Raw genomic sequence first — 17,000 nt, 5'->3', positions numbered from 1 at the left:
AGGAGAGCATATCTGCACAAATGCTTGCTTTGGGTAGAGGTTGATCATTAAAAATTGTAATGTTTTTTGTTTAAGCTTGACTGTATCTACTGAACTTCATTCACAGCAATCACTAACGCTCAGGATTTAAATTGGGTTTAAATAGTGAGAGATTTCCTGCAAATCTCTTTAAGAACAACAAAACCAAAAACCAAACCAAAACAACCCCTCCAAAACCAACCAAAAAACTACACCAAAAAAATCTCTAAACATGTCCCATTACTTAAAAGCAAACAACCACAGGAAAAATTCTCAATTCTACTGAAATCTACTGAAAGTTAGAGACAGTTTTTGAAAGGTAATGTACTTGTGATTTTTCTTGTTCTTCACTGGTCATGTACCTTCAACTTTTCTTTATACAGGCTTTACTCTTCCACTGAAGTTTTATTTTGAACTTCATACAGTGAAAGTGCCCTCTGTAAATATCATCTTCATGACTGAATATCAGAACTAACATTGCTTTTTAATCCACTAGGACCTTGTCATAGGTGACAACTCTTTTGTTTTTTTCCTTGGACTCCTTCCTGTCTCTGCTTACTTTCAGAGATTAAGGGTAAACCTGGTAGGATAAAACTACCCAGGGACCCTCTGAGAGGCTTTACCACTATTTCCCTTGTCACAGCTCCAATGAAAACAGACATCTTTTTGGCCATGCTAAAATTATCAGCATGACTTTTTTTTTTTTTTTTTTAGGCAGCCATACAGATGTGCAATTGCAAAGTGAAGTTGTGAGGGTAAAACTCCATTTTTAAATTTATTCTTTCTCTTCCAGTTTCATCCTGTATTTTCTTCCTTGATTTGCTAACTACAGTCCATTTTTGTAGAATGGTAGAGTCTTAGATCTGTAACTTCATTGTCATTTTCAACTAGACCCTCTTAGTCGCGATGTAAGACTTAGCTTTAATGTCCTTCAGAGATCTCTCAGATGCGACTTATCCTGAAAAACGATTCCTGAAGCCTGTTTTTTCTTGTCTGTAGTGTTGTAGCAGTCTCTTTCAGCCATGACAACTCCCATGTCCCATTGTTACTCATTTAAAACATTACTGCAGACATCTTGTTTGGATTTCATTGGTTTTGATCTCTTTTGACTCCTGAGACTGGAACCTGGGTCAGCAGTTAGGCTCCAGAATGGAAGTAGCTTTTAACAGTGAACTGAAACTTTAGCCAGCAACTGAAATTAAAGTTGTTCTTGTTTTTTTAACAATACTTCACTTGGGTGATATAGTTCTAAATATGAAAGCCAACAAGCTGTGGGGCCGAGGTTAGTACTGAGTGCAGTTTGATTCTTGCCAGTCCTTGCAACTCTGTCTGATTCCTGGGGGCTGAGATGAACTGCTTCCAGTCCCTGGTTTAACTTTCACTTCTCACCATCAGGAAAGTTTTATGCTAAGCTCTTCTTTTCCTTCTGCTGTATAGCCATGTTCCCTGTGGTACAAGGGCTTGCTCCTTCTGGTTTCTGCAAGACTTACATTCTTGGAGCGCGCTCTCATATACTCAGTTGCTTCTATGGAAGGGAATATGTGCCTGTGCTTTTCTCTTTCTCAGGAAGTTGAGTTCATTGCTTTGTTTTCTGTGCATTTACTGACTGTTACAAAGTTGGAATGACTGACCTGTAGCTCTCTAGCTTTCTCTATTCTCCTCCTTTTTGAAGATAATTACTATGTTTGGCCTTTTCCAGTACTTTATGGAACTTCACTTGTCCTCTGCAATTTCAAACATGGATGTAGCTAGTTCTCTTACTGCCAAATCAGCACAGCAGGTACTGTTTATCAAGAGACTAGTTTTAACCTGCTTTTATGCCTTTGTAGGTACGTGTTTGAATTGTCTGAATTTGACCTTTTTATAATGAGGATGGGGAGGTGGTAGAAGGAAGCATGACATACTAAGACCGTCTTGATGTCTGTTAACTCTTCTTCTCTACTGAGTTGCAGATCAGCTTTCCCTCTTGATATATGTATGCTGTGGAATGTTTTGTTCCTACTACCCTTATGCCCATGTTGTATTTCAGCTGGTGACCTGACTTTGTCTAGTTACTTTTCCTTCTTTTTGTGTGTTTGAGATCACTGTAGTATTTGTGATATTTGATCACAATTTGGCCAATTTGCGTCTCCTTTTCCTGTTCTTCCTTTGAGATGCTCCTAATTTTTAAAGGACTTGCCATTCTTCTGAGCCTTTTCCACTTACATTGTCACTAGTGGGAATCCTTTTTTACCCATATTTTTAAGTTTACCAAATTCTTCTTACTTTGAAGTTCATTGTTCTCATTTTGCTGTTCTCTCTTTTTTTTTTTTTTCCTTGGTTGTTTCCATGAAATTTGTTATGAACATTTCTCAAGTGATTTCTGCTTTGTGGATATTGTTGAAGGTGCTAGAGAGGGGGCTTTTCTATAATTCTCCTCCCTTCTCTATCAAAGCACATGGCCACTGCATCCGGGAGTTGAACTTCCTTTCTTCTGCTGTCCTTGTTGAAACAAGAATGTAGCGCTTCTTACCACAAAGCTCTGAAGTTACATAAATTGTGTTGGTGAGTGTTCATGAGAAGTTTTATCTAGGTTATATGTATGGGTTGACACTCTGCTGCACTCCTGTGCCCCTGCTCTTTTTTGCTAGTCTTCATTAGACTGGTTGACATTTGAGTTGACAGTCTTTCACTGCCCATTTTTCTTTGTTTCCTGTCAACTATATGTACCTCACTTCAAGATTTTCCTAATTCAGAAATATTTGAAGTGCCTTCATGCTTTAAGCATGAGATTGAAATACAAAAGTGCTTTTTTTTCTGATGTATTTTAAAATGAGTTAGTAGAACTTACTGTCTTGTAAGCTCAAATTCAAAATGCATTTTCTGTCAGCATTACAATGAATTCATTTTAAAAAGATCAGGATGGGATTGTTGAAATACTTGCTCTTGATTAAGCTCTCTTTATGAACAAAATGTTCATCCTAGACATCTAATTGGTTTTCAAAATAATCTGTAAAATGTTCTGGCATCTTTCTTCTCTCAAATGTAGCTGAAAATACTGCAGCTAGTTAGAAATTTTGTACAGGCAACACTGTTATAATTTTTGATGATACTGTTTTGGAGAGCTCCTGGGAAGTGGTGAGTTTGATTAAATAAATTCCTTCAGTCTGCTAGAACCTGACTTAGGCAAACTGAGTATCAGAAGAAAGGAAAGAAGTTCTTTATGCACATGTGTTTTTGTTTCAATTCTCACAAAAATTCATAGGTATTAGATGTTTACATAAATGGATTTAGTGTTCTAAATGAAAATCCTCTAATGTCAGATAACTGTATATTTGTAATCTTAGCTTGTACAGTTGCTCTGAAGTTAGATATTCAAGGAAAGGAAGAAAGAGCTGCTTAGTAATGGGAACTGCCTTTACCCACATTGCTTTCTTAAAGATCTTGGAGGAAAAGTAAACTACGTCTATTGGACAAGCAGAGCATGTTACATAATGAGATATCTCAGAGTAGCTAAAACTTTGCAAAGCTGTGCCCATGTTTACTGCATTGTAACTTATTTGCTTAGCTATGCCAGACTGATTAGTGTTAGCACAGAATGCTAATACATGTATGAGGCAAGCTATGAATGGATGTGGGACAGATACTGAGATTGAGCAAAGCACAGCATTTCGTTTTCTTAGGCTGGACAATGACTCTATTTTGGGGGCAATAAATTTGGTTGAGATGAAAAGTGGGTTTTATTTTGCATTTGAGTGTGTTTATTTTTTCCTTCGCCACACAAGGAGAAAAGGAGGATTTGTTTGAAACTGTGGTACTTATGAACAAATTTAAAAATAAACAATGAAGTAGTAGTTTCTTTTCAGGTGTGTGCCTACACTGTAAGAATGAAAAGATGGTATCTCTCTCCCTCCCTCCATGCCTGCATGCTTTCATTTTCTTTTTTAAACCCTGTATCATCTTGCCTTTTTTAATTTTCTTTGATCAGAAGTTGGGAAGTACATACAAATAAGAGGACTTCATTTTCATCCTGCCGTACTGTTACACATGACAGAGGGTAAAAGATTTATACTGTGTAAACTTGTTAAATATTTGACAGTGTGGCCTTTTTTTTTTTCTTACATAAAACAGAGCAGGGAGGGGTGAAGGTGTAGGTGGAGTCTTGTCTCTTACACTGCTGCTTCTGTCTTGCATAGTAGAGAGATTTGGAGACTTAATTTTGAGAGTTCCCTTGTGATGAAAAGAGTAACGGTTAGCCAGAATGGGATGTGCTTGCTTAGCTACTGTCAGATGTTAATCAGACTTTTTTTTAAAAATCATGTGGTCACTTTTATCAGTGTAATCCATTTAAATGGCATGAGATTACACAGAAGAGAATATAGCTTTGAAAAATTACATTTGATATGTCACAAACTTTATTTTTCACAGAAATTAATATGTCATTACTGTCCTAGCCTGTCCTCTTCCATTATGCTTTCTTGGCAGTTATGTTAGTATTGGGCCCAGTGCAAATTACTGCTAGGGAAGAAGTGTTGGTAGGGTCCACATTGCAGAGTGGAGCATGTTGCAAGAATGCCTGAGCCAGCCTGAGAACTGGGAGTAAGTTTAGGTGTGCCCTCCTGGTGTTGGACTTGAACCGATCAGTCTAGAGAGACAGAGCCTGCTTGTAGCACTTCACTCATGGGGACCACATCACTTCCAGTGTCCCAGCTGGCACATCTTTCCTCCTGTATTGTACCATGAAATAGCCCAAATCAGATCTTTGCATCTAGAGTGTGCATCATAGTCTAGTAATGGCAGAAACACCTGGTGATGTTTTTTGCAGCAGTAGGGTTGAAATGCTTTAGAAAAGTATGTCCTGAAGGAATGCTTTGTGGAGTAGTGTGAAGTAGACTGTTGCATGAAAATGAATGAAGTTGGAGACATGCTGGAAGAGAGAGGGGAGAGAATGTGAGAATAAGTAATTTGAAGGCAAGTAAAAGAAATACTTGCATGTAAATTAAAATAGAATGAAACAAAACATTGGGAAGGATTGGGTAAATTGGCCTTTTACAGTCACCTAGAAAGGTATGTGTTTGTAAAGGATAAGGTAACTTCATTTTAGAGAGTTTGTTGCATCTTCCGTACTACTTAGGGAAAGGTTACAGAAGCAGCTGCTCGAAGTTGTTTTGGTTCTGCTAAGAATAATTTTTTTGCTGGAAGAATAATGTTAAGAAGTTTGTGCCAACCTCACTCTCCACCTAAAGATGATCTGTTAAGTGAATTCTATCTGCTTTATCACTAGCCACTGGACACTTCAAAGCATTATCAAGTGTAGGTGAGTACAGTTGAATGTAACACTTTGATCAGGAAAGAAACTGATAGTGGTAACTTACCTCTTGGTTTCGGTCATCAGCTGGATATGGTCTCTTCCAGCACTTGAGCAGATGCTTGTTTGCTTTGGGTTTGATTGTATGCTGTACATGTTTTTGTTGTGGTTTCAGTGTTTATGTTATGGCTTCACATTGTGACTGTGAGAAAAGTAGGGGAGAAGGGAGGAATCTTCTGTATGGGAAAACTTGGTGTCTGGTTCAGGTTGCTGTCTTCCAGTGCTTTGAGAAACAGAGCTCATATGTTGGAGTGGGCAAGGTGCCAGGGTTTGCTAATGATTTGGAAACCTATGGACCTATAAGAGCTGTATATGTTCACAGTATGCTGAATGGGGGTGACACCTGCTTGAAATGTTTAATAATTTGCTATGTATTTGCAAAAGTACTCTAATGTTCTACCATGAAGGATGATAAATAACACTTATCTTTGCTTATGCTAAGAAAGTGGTTTCTTATGTGCAAGATCAGGATTTTCTGTGTAATGCATTGTGCAATAAGCTAATTGCAACAAGACTGTTTCTTATTCCTCCTTATGAAGCAAGGGAGTGCTTGGAGGCAGAATACCAGACGTGATAGACAGCTGGACTGATCTGCTGTGTCTAATTCTGTGTTTCTACAATAGACGTGGCCTTTGCATTTTAAAAGCTGAATGTTGATTATGGCTGTTCAGCAAAATTATTTGAATGTGTGATTTGTAATTTTGTGTGTGTGTGTCCTGTTTTTAAATCTGAATTTGATTGTGTGTCACTAGATAACTGAATCAGCTGGACAGCTGGAAATATAAATGACTATAGATTTCAGAAAAAAATCCCCCACTTTCTTCAGCAGCTTAGGAGAAGAAAAAGGGGAAGAGATGTATTTTCAAACCCTTTAAGATAACAAAGTAACTGGAAGAAGAGACAGATTTATATGACTAGCCAACTTTTTGCAGAATAACAAGGGTCAGACATCTGTATTATGATAAAATTCAGTGACAAGTATTTACCTTTTTCCTTAACTTTTGTTTCTCCTTTCATGCTTTTTGGCACACAATTAATAAACCTTTAGGTGTTCAGTGAACCTGAAAGTCACTAAATTGTAGGATAAGTCAAGAGCTTCTACAGAGAATGAAAGCAAATTACCAAGTTTGTGTAAACTACATCAATTTCATCATTTGGTACAAAGAAACAAATTGTAATTGTCCCATAAATGAGTAGCTGTACATAGGATATGACTTCAGGTGCTTCTTTCACACTGAGTGTTTGATGACAAATCTGCTTGGGTTTGTGGTTTTGTTCTAAGGGGATGGGAGGAGTCCTGTCACTTTGAATTACTTGGCTGTATAGCATAGTGTGTACGTACTGCGGGGCTGGTGGCTGAGAGCATCAGTTTTCCCAGCTGAGTAACTGCTGGGGCTAACCATTTTTGTGCTGTCGGCTTATAGCCGACTTAGCAGGGGGTGGGTGGGGGATATTAAGCAAAAGGATTTTACTGTCATCTCTGAACATGGTAAGGAGAAATGTTTTTGCCCATGTTTGGCAGTTTTAGGACCGTATTTTATTTTTAGATTAGCTTCTTTGAGGGGAGTTCCAGTGCAGTGCAGAGAAAATCCTCTTAAAGGTAATACCACTGTTGTGCTCTTTGGGCCTGAGCTGCTCCTTACGGACTCTCTTAGCTAAAGCCTCAGGCCCCGCCAGCCTGCTGGGAGCTCCTGGCACAGGAGGCGAAAGGGTGGCCTCCATCTGTAGTCAGCTCCCCTGAGATTGGACTGTCCATGGGCTGCAGTTGGGCAGCCTGAAGAACAACTAAATTACCCAGGATACAGTCCAGCAGAGGCTGGTACCACATGGGCTGTTCTGCTTAGGGTGGTGTTTCCCTGGTTAGCTTTACTGTCCATGGGAACTTCCCATAGCTGCCCTTAGCTTGGCTGACTGGGCTTCTCCTGGAAAGGCTGGCCTGTATTTGAGACTTGCATAATTTATTCTTAGTGGCTTGAGGTGTCAGGTAAACTAGAATTAAATTATTCATGTATCTCTGTTAAAATGTGCTTGAAACAGGAGCTTGCTTTTAAAATAAAGGCAAACTTTCAGTAGGTACGTCTTGATGATGCTTTCTTAATATTTTGGGGTGGATTTTTTTGACAATTTGCCATTTTATTGTTTGGATACAAATTACTCATGCTTATTTGAAATTTGCAAATTAAAAAAAAAACCAACCAACCAACAAACCAAAACCAAAAAAACCCCAGCCATAATGTCCTGATAATACAGTCTCCCAAGCATTCTCAGTTGTGTGCAAAGTCAAGTGTGAGAGGTCAAAAGGAGATGCTGTAAATCTTACTTGCTGTTTCTCCAGCCTGCAGCATGATGTGCTTTTGGTTTTTCTCTCCCCTCATCTTTGCTCCCCTGTGATGGAGTTAGCGGAATGGTAGAGGTGGGAGGGGAGGCTTTAGGAGTGTGTTTTCTGTGCCTCTCCGTTCTGGGAGTCAGCACTCGGATCACTTTCAGGACTGTTGTTCTGATCTTGCAGACTTATGTTGTCCTTTCAGGAAGAGCATGCATTACTGAGGGGTAGATTCCCTATGGGATTACAGGAAGGATTGTGTTTATTGTTATGATGTACTCTGTTCTCTAGTGCATAAGCATTTTTATTTTTTGCTTCATTAACAGTAAAAGATAATTTGTTTTAAAAGATCATGTTCTGGGATAGACATCTGGTAAGTCACTTCACTACTTGTATAGTGTTTTGATTCTCTGTTTCAACCAGACTGAGTGTAATGTCCCACCTCTGATACGTTCAGCCTTTGATTGTTCACTTGCTTTTACCGAGTTTATTAAATTGATATTAAAACTTATTATTACTTCAGTTTGAAAGTGTGTGTAGTGTTTGGAAATGCCTTGCTGTTTCTTGGTTTTTGGTTTTTGTTTTTTTTTTTTTTTTAAATTGCAGTCTGTGATAACGTTTTGTTTTTAAACAATAATTCTGGAAAAGCCAATTTTATTAACTGACTTTCTGGTTCCAGGAAAAAGAATGGGAATTTTTCTACTTGCCTTCACTGAGGCTAGAGTTTCATTCATTGTGAACATATGAACCATTTTGATTCTTTACCAATAAATTTAAGCACAAGTATGTACGTTTCTCAGTGAAGCACTATTTTCATTTTATCTCACGATAAATATTTCAAAGCAACTTGTTTGACCTCTAGTGTTGAGCTATAAAATTGCATCCCATTGACCCAAAAATATCTTACATTTCAGAAAAACCGGTCTCCCCCAAATCAGGTACATTGAAGAGTCCACCTAAAGGCTTTGATACGTCTGCAATTAACAAAAGCTATTACAATGTGGTGAGTGATCCTTCTTCCTCCGTGTGAGCTGTTATATACAGTAGAATGTCATTTAACTAAATGCTCTTATCTGTACAAAAAATTTGGCAGTTTTGTCAGAGCCTTAGTGCCAAAACTAGATAGATGTTTTAGTGAATTCTCATGTAAACAAGATCATTATTAGTTTAATAGAATATTACACATACAGATTCTTAAGCAAAACTAGAGTCTAAAGTAAGTGAATAATGGGAATTTATGTAATATGTTATGCTCATTTTATTTGCTTTGCTAGTTGTTAATTTCCCTTTTCTTCCATATCCCCCAAATATGCAATCGGTCTTCCCCAATTTCTATGAATTAATGAAAATCTGCTGTGTTAAAATGTTTAAGAATATTTTTGTCCTTTTTGTTGAACAAGAGATTGAACATCTTGAAAGAATTTGCCTCCTTTGTCTTCAAGCTTATAAATCAAGCCAATTAACTCAGGGAACCTCTCCCTTACACTGATGGATAGATTTCACAGCAAAAGGGGTGTAGCCAGAGTCAGCCTATAACACACCCCCAGGAATTCTTAACCTAGGACTCAGACCTCTTTAGTAGATGCATGTAAGAAACATACCAAACCCTGTCTTTAAACGTGTTGTTGTAACCATTTTGAGAATCCTTTATTTACTGAGGGTAGATGCATTGGGAAGTGAAAAGCATCTTACTGTTTTTGTTAACCACTGCTCCCTGCTGGTGTAAAACTAAAACACAAGGTTTCTTTCCCTTTTCTCTGAAGCAGCTGTCATTGTTTTTCATTCTGTTTGTCAGTTGTTAGCAGGGATCATAAAGCATTGTTTTATGCTTTTATCTTTTGCGGTTGTGGCATGAATAATGCCAACCACCTGGAAGAACAGAGCAGTTTTGCATATAGTCCCCTAATTGAAAACAATGAAACAATGTCCTGCTCTTCTCCCTGCCTTACCTGGTGCCTCTGTCACTAGCTGTAATTCCATGGTAAAGGGAGGGCTGCAGTTCTTTGGCTATTGTGACAGCAGGTATGGGGTACAGTGGAAAGTACCTGTGCAGGCACACCTTCCTTCAAACTGCAGGAAGTAATGATCTTACTGCGGTACATCCATCAATAAAATACCAGATAGTTTTCCTTTTTATTTTTGTTTTTCACTGTATCTCCTTATAGTTCTTTTTTTTTTTTTTTCAAAGTTGCTGTAGTGTGTAGTAGCAAATATGTCTTCTCTATTGTTGTTTAGATGTTAAAACTGATGTTTTCCAGTACAAGTCAACTGAAGTGAATGCAGCAAAGAGAGGATTTAGTTCCTTCACCAGGCAGAAGGCTGGTCTTAAGTTTAATCTATATCTATGTTGATTTTTTAATTAAAAATAAATTGGCAGGTTTCCTGAACACCAGTCATTTAGATTTGGGGGTTTTTGCATTGGTTTTTGTTTGTTGTTTTTTTTTTTTAAGTCAGTGATAAATACATGCCTCATATTTAATCTTATTATTTCCCTGATTTTAATATGATGAAAAATAAGAGTTGAAGCTGTTTAATTTGGGCTTAACTAAAACTCCAGTTTGACTGTGTCCAAAATGAATTAAATCTTATGGTTTTTACTTGTAAAAGTAATACAGGCCATTTTGGGGGGTGATAGTGTACATCAGTGAAAATAATAGAAAGTAAATGTGTGAATTTGCCTAAAATCATAGTTAAGGTGGCTAAGTTATAAAAGGCTATACAATTTTGAAATACCACCTTTGGCTTGTGTGCCTTTTATAATTGTTCCATGGATAACCTATTATCATAATAATGGAGACTCAAAGTGCTATATACTTGGGGAACCAGATAGCCGTAGCTGCCTTTTAAAGTAGTTTAGTTGAAAAAAAAAAAAAAAAAAAAAAAAAAGAGTGAAGCTAGTGACCATCATACCTACTCTTGGAATTAGGTAACATTTCATTTTGCTCAGGTGTGCCTTTCTTGCACTAAACTGATGTAATCAAATTCCCACTGTTTTAACTGGTAGTTAGTTATTAACTGTTGATGACATATTGCAGGGTGGGGTGGGGGGCAGAAATGACCAGTTCATAATAACACATACAGTAAATTAGAGCACTGGCCCTAGAGTGCTATTCCTAAACCTCTCTGCATTGAACTAGATAATTGTCTTGTTTTCACATTTTTCCACAGTGTGACAAATACCCCCAATTTGTTTTTTAAGCTCATCATTTTATTCTTTTTTGTTTAGAGAATGAGAGGCTATGCTGTAGTGTGCACTTTGTTTCAGAGAAGTAAGACTTTACTGCTGTGCCTAAAACCTAAATTAGACATGCTGACATCTAGATTTTCTTGACAAATACTAAGTGCATCTGATGGCAATATAACTATAAAAATAATTATTTTTAATAATTTTTAGTAATTATTTTATATGTAATGATTTTTACGTATAGGTAAGACAAACAGCAAACCCATTCACTGAAGTGAAAACAGTTTAACGTGTGAGTTGTTTTTGTTGTGTCTTAATATGTAAGCTGCAGAAGTGGGATTTCCCTGTGCTAGAAGTCTTATTGTTTGTGCTGATAACAAAATTGAGCCCATGCTCAGGTAAAAACAGAACAGCTCCAAATAAACCTTTGGCAACCGACAGCTAAAAGGATGTAGCTCAAGTTAAAGAGTAAGCATTAAAATCTGCGTTAAAGGCTCTCTTGACAACCAAGCATGACTTGAGGCTGGTACTCTGGGACTGCTTGCTATTTTTAATTGTGGCTATCTTCCACCATATGGGTATGTGCTGAGACCCTGTAAACTGCATGATTATTTATTGCTGTTCTTCCTAGGGAAGGATTTGTGCAGATGCAGGCAGCGCCTGTGGGGACATTTGTCGGACTGATGACAAAATCAGAGGGCGGTTCAGAGGAAGTTCAGAAAGTGGTAGGAGAGGCTCTGCTCATCTCCCTTTCTGGGAAAAGGGCTGGGATAGGCTAAGGGAAAGATGCTTAAGGTAAAGAGGCAACTGCTTTCACTGCTTTCCTCTGGTCTTCACCCCCTTATAAACGTGCTCTTTATTTTTATGGATTCACAGAGCTCCATCTGAAATTCGCAACGCAAATCACATACCTTCTAGTCTCAGTGTACTTTATTAGCTGCACCTTGCACTAGGTGTTGCTGAGAAGACAGAGCACATTTGGTTTATGCTTACATTTTGCCTGGCTCAGGAATGCAGCTTAGTAGAGAATGACTAGTGCTATGTAGCCTTGTCCTCCATAAAATGGTGCAAATCCACAGCAGTGTGTAATATGAACCAGACTTTTGTGATCAAGCACCAAGCATTTTTCACGTAGAAGTAATTTAGTAACCTGTTACTGAAGAAGTGGGCATATTATTGCAGGTCATTCCCTAAGACAGCGCAGGCGTTACTCTTGAGTTTTATTTTTATTTGAGATCCCTTGAGAATTTAAAACTTTGTGTCAAAAATAAAATTAGCTTATCTCCACTTACAGGATAGTTGCCTTGAGGTTAAGTAGCTGTTCTAAAAGCAGGTAAAGAAATGGGTAACTTTCTCCATAGTATGAGTATTTGGATGACCTCATTTTTCATTTAAGTGTTTGAAAGGTGATGGAAAATAAGCACTCCTTTTGAGGCCGTACTTTTGGAGCTGGGTCAAGAGTTTGTGTTTACTGAAGCTCATAGAAGTTTTTGAGGACCCTTGAGATATGGTACTTTACATTGCCCCTCTCAAGGGCCTGTTTTAAGGGGTTCATCTGTCAGATTCTCATGATCCAGGAAAATTAGACATTGATCACAATTTTGCTGAAGTATGTGGTATTTCAGTTGAGTGCCATACTACTCCCATAAAATGGGAATGTGCTACAGGATCATGCCCAAGCATAGCTGTGAAATCTGCCTTTTCTCCCTCTGATTTGGAAGGCAATCAGCTTCATGTAGGTCATTTAAAATCCATTTTTGAGTGGTAGTTTTTGCCTTAGGGAGATGGCTGGGGTTTTGTGTGACAGAATTGTTAACCATGCTTGAATTTTCCATGCCGTGTGATTGAGAGAGCTTGTGCTGTATGAGCTCAGTTGTCTGTGCCTGCCATTCATCAGTGTTACGGACTGCAAAAGCTGCCACTTCAATGCTGCTCTTTTGGTACCCGGTCTTATCTGTGCAAATGTTGTTGTGGAGTTGTGGAAACAAGGTCTTCAAGGTCTCATGGGGTCTTGCAGCAGCCAGAACGCGCAGAAAGCAGGAAAGGGAAGAAAGGTGATTATTAGAGCATGCGGGTGAGATGTGGGTATGAGGAATGTAAGGGTGCTCTGGTGCCAAAATAATGAGTTGTAATACTGACTACTTACTGCTTCAAAGCACAGTCCAAGCATTTAATCCTCATAGCTTCTCAGTGAGGTAGGTAAGTCAAGCTGGAAGGATGCAAGATTTTGCAGAACTGATGTTTTAGAGCTATGTAAGCAAGATTATTCTTTTAAAAAGATACTCAAAGTAAAAGAATGTTGTATGCAGTGGAAACTGTATTTGTTAAAAAAAAAGTAGATTGAATGTGTTTTGGGAAGCATTTAAAACTATGTGTATATCTACAGTATTGTGTAACACTGAGCTACTAGAATAACAAAACAGTATATGTGTATCTAGTACTCTGCATGGGTTTTGTAGCATAGTTTTATTTATACTTGCATTTATTTTCCTTTATCCAGTAATTTATCAGGTTGCTAATTCCAGTTTTTAAGCTTTCCCATTCTTTTTTTTTTTCCTTCTTCAAGTCTTTTTCCTAGAATACCATATTCTTCATATTGCAAAGAAAATCCTCAAATAAAAATCCAAACTAGCACAGGAAAATAATGGAGTTGCATCCAACATGAAACTAGTTTTATTTCAAGCTTTTCAGACAGCCCTTTATAGCAAAGAATGGAAATAGTCTTTGAGAAAGTGGATCAGTGGTGTAGCCCTTCAAGATCTCTAGCAAATTTGTTAATTTTTATCTTTGAATATCTTTTAATGCTGTTCAGTGCTTCATCGGGACACTGCGTTTTTGTCCTTGGCTTTCAGTCTCCTTTTCCCTACTAATGGCTGTGTAATGACTTCAGGCTGGGAGATTTTTGTAAGAAAAGCCATATTGGAAAAGATTGGTCTTGTATTTGGTTTTGAACCTCGTAGATGCTAAGTACTTTTATAAATTTACATTTTAACAATTGACTTTGCTTTATATATGTGTAAGAAAATATGGGGTTTAATTAGTGTTCTGATAAATGGAAACTTGTTTTTTCATGGTCTAACTGGTCAAAAAAACCTTTGCTTTTTTTTAAATTTGTGTGCCCATATTGCACTTTATGCTGTAGATTCCTAGTTAGTAGCCATAACTTTCCCTGCGATATTCTTCTGTCATAGTGTTTAGCAGAGAATGGAGACATTTTAATCTTCAGTTCAGGATTCAGATTTCCAACAAAAGAATGAACTCAAAAGTGGTCTTTCTCCCTCTCTCCAAATGAATAGAAGCATTCAACGAATAAGCAGAATCAATGACACCAATGAAAGGAACAGTGAATTCTTAATTGACATACTGAACTATTTAAAGTTATTTCATCAGGTTTGCATTTAGGAATGAATGGCTTTTTTTATTTCCTAAGAAAGAGTATTGACTACAACAGTGAATAATGCACTCAATTACAGTTGTTACTATAAATGCTGAAATGAGATATTACTGTAGGCTTGACAAATATGGCATGTAGCAAAATGAGAAGGTTTGTGGTGTGGCTTATGATCAGTGAATAGCAAAAAGTTTTCAAAGCTGAGCTGTGTTCGTTGAACTACATTTAATTCTGATGATTCTCTTGCTAAAGCATTAACTTTTTGGAGGCAAGAAATAACTCACCAGCTAGAAGCACAATAGAACTTGATGTGAATATATTGGAGGATATCGTAAAGCAGGCTCCCAGGAGATGGCCCAGTAAAATGGTTCTTTGTACATATTTGGGGGTATTCCAGTTGTTCGATTTATATTCAGCCAGAAACAAGTGTGTGCTGTATTTTATAAATTCTTGGCTTTGCATCAGAATATGTTGTAATTTTTTTCATGGTAGTGTATATGATTGCACTCCCAGTGGAAGGTTAGTCAGACCCATTTAAAAAGAATGCGGTAATGCTAATCATATTGCTAAGTAAAGTTGGCAATTACCTGATATTTATAAATCTGTGGATATTTAGACCTTCTAGATAGAACAGCGCATCTGAACAAGTAAACACTTTGCTAGCAAGATTGGTTGTAATTGAGACTGAGAAAATGACACTAATTGTTAATTTCTCTTACAACTTCTATTGGGCTTAACCAACCTGTGATGATCCTTGACTGTTCTGAAGTACATAGGAGGAATAATTACCCCCCTAGCTTTGGAAGAACATCCTGTATAGCTTTCAAATTTTACAGTAAAAGCTTTAAGTGTAGTGAAATTCCTGTTAGCTTACTGGTTTTTTTGTATATGGCTAAAGGATGGCTTATAGTGTGTGTGTGTTGTTTTTTTCCTGTGAATTTCATAGATGCATAGTGTTCAATACTTTCTTACTGATATTTAAATTTCTAATGTGGGAATACTCATTTAAGTTTTTCTAGTGCTAAGTAAATTTTAGTAGGCTTTAAAACTGGTATTGAACATTTTGAAGTATCTCTTAAAAAACACCAATTAGCAACTGTCATTTATTGTAGGTGCTACAAAATATATTAGAAACAGAAAATGAATATGCTAAGGAGCTACAAACAATGCTTTCAAACTACCTGCGACCATTACAAGCCAGTGAAAAGTATGTGAGTTTGTTTTGTTGTTTGAATTAAGCTTGAGATCTCTTGGGTATTGGGGAGGGTTTACATGGTCAAAATTTCAATGTCAGTGTGCATTTTCTTGTGTGGATTGTTTGATTCTTGAAGCAGAGCTTGCTTTTATTCAGTTTGCTTGTTGACTAAAACAGTCTGGTCCTTGATCTAAGAACCAGTAATCATTTTCTTTTAAGGTTGTAGTTTTTATTAAAGCAGAATTAGTCAATAACGGCAAACCTAAACATCTTTTATTTACTTTCGCTCCAGGTTAAACGCAGCAAATACTTCATACTTAATGGGAAACCTGGAAGAAATAAGTTCTTTCCAGCAAATGCTTGTACAGTCTTTAGAAGAATGCACCAAGTAAGTACTATGCATACCAAATACTGTAAAATTCTAACAAGCGAGTATTTTTTTCTTTATTATTTTACTTGTCATGTTATGTTTGACCTAACTTCTGTTCCTCTCACTTTAAGGATAGTTGCTACAACAGTACAGTAAAAGATGTTTGGATAATGCATTGATTGCTTGCGCAGATAGATATTGGCCCTAGGATGTAATTGCAGAGGTAGGAATTTTGACGTAGTTTGAAAACAGTTTATGAATTTCCATGATGCAATTGCATACAGATGGGGAAGTTGTAGGGGAAGTGATGTTTTTTTGTTTTAGAGGCATGAATTTTAAGTCTTTTCTTAAAGTAAGAGAAAGAATTGAAGAGAGCTTATGTTGTGATGGAACAGTGGAGGAGGAATAAGTGACTTGGATGAGGGATGCTGTATGAGAAGGCTTGTGCTTAGTATTCTCCTGTCCTGAACAGTGGTGGTTGCCAAAATATGCTGGGAGAGACGTGCAGGTTAGGCAGAAAGAGCAATCTGAATTAAAAAAAAAATGGCTTCAGTGCCTGTACTACGCCATATAGGAAGCATGAAGCACAGAAAGGAGAAGATGAAGACACTTGTCCTCTTTCCATAGATTAGGCTGAAGTGGCAGCTGGATATGTTTTCAGCTTGTACCTCAGCATTTGTGAGTGTAAGACAAGACAGTTGACCATGTCACATTTGAATTGTCCTAACAATTTTCTAGTGTTGAAACCACTGGAAGTGTAATTCCTGTTTCTAACCTCAATTTGTCCTTTTCCTTGCCTGTGTTCTGGTTTTGTGTGACTGCATGGTGAGCTAAGGCAACTTGTTAATTCAACTCTGCTTATTTTCTGCCAAGTTAATAATTTGAATGGCTACTAAGGGCTTAGACAAGTTTCAGTCTGCTGGGAGTACTTGGCTGTGAGAAGGAATGAGTGTCTTGGAGGAGAAAATACCCCTTTGGCAGCAGTGATCTTTCGATCAGCTCAGTGTGTCTTGTTTTGACCTCTCCCTCCTCTCTTCCTCTGAGCTGCTCCCTGTGATGAGGAAGCTTTGTCATGACAGTATAAGCTGTGTCTCCACTAGGCAGTAATGTATGTCTGGGTCTGTTGCTGACTTTGGATCCCACATCCTCCTACTACCTGGCTTCTCTCCCTC

General features: G+C 37.6%; 1 protein-coding gene across 6 annotated transcripts in view; it reads left to right on the top strand.

Annotated features, from left to right (window-relative positions):
* Window positions 1-17,000, top strand: part of ARHGEF7 (Rho guanine nucleotide exchange factor 7) — a 128,281-nt gene that overhangs the window by 59,992 nt on the left and 51,289 nt on the right. For 5 of the 6 annotated variants that reach the window (XM_074815281.1, XM_074815280.1, XM_074815284.1 and 2 more), the window contains 3 exons: window positions 8,603-8,691; window positions 15,376-15,470; window positions 15,751-15,846. In XM_074815281.1, the coding sequence (XP_074671382.1) occupies window positions 8,603-8,691; window positions 15,376-15,470; window positions 15,751-15,846 (280 nt within the window). Of the gene's footprint in view, window positions 1-8,602; window positions 8,692-12,822; window positions 12,927-15,375; window positions 15,471-15,750; window positions 15,847-17,000 lie in introns of those variants that run through there. The other variant, XM_074815285.1, reaches the window with a different exon arrangement.

This window comes from Strix aluco, chromosome 2 (genome assembly GCF_031877795.1).
Source record: "Strix aluco isolate bStrAlu1 chromosome 2, bStrAlu1.hap1, whole genome shotgun sequence".
Classification (NCBI taxonomy): domain Eukaryota; kingdom Metazoa; phylum Chordata; class Aves; order Strigiformes; family Strigidae; genus Strix; species Strix aluco.
Note: the sequence above shows the minus strand (reverse complement) of the source record. Positions and strands in the feature narration are given on the sequence as shown.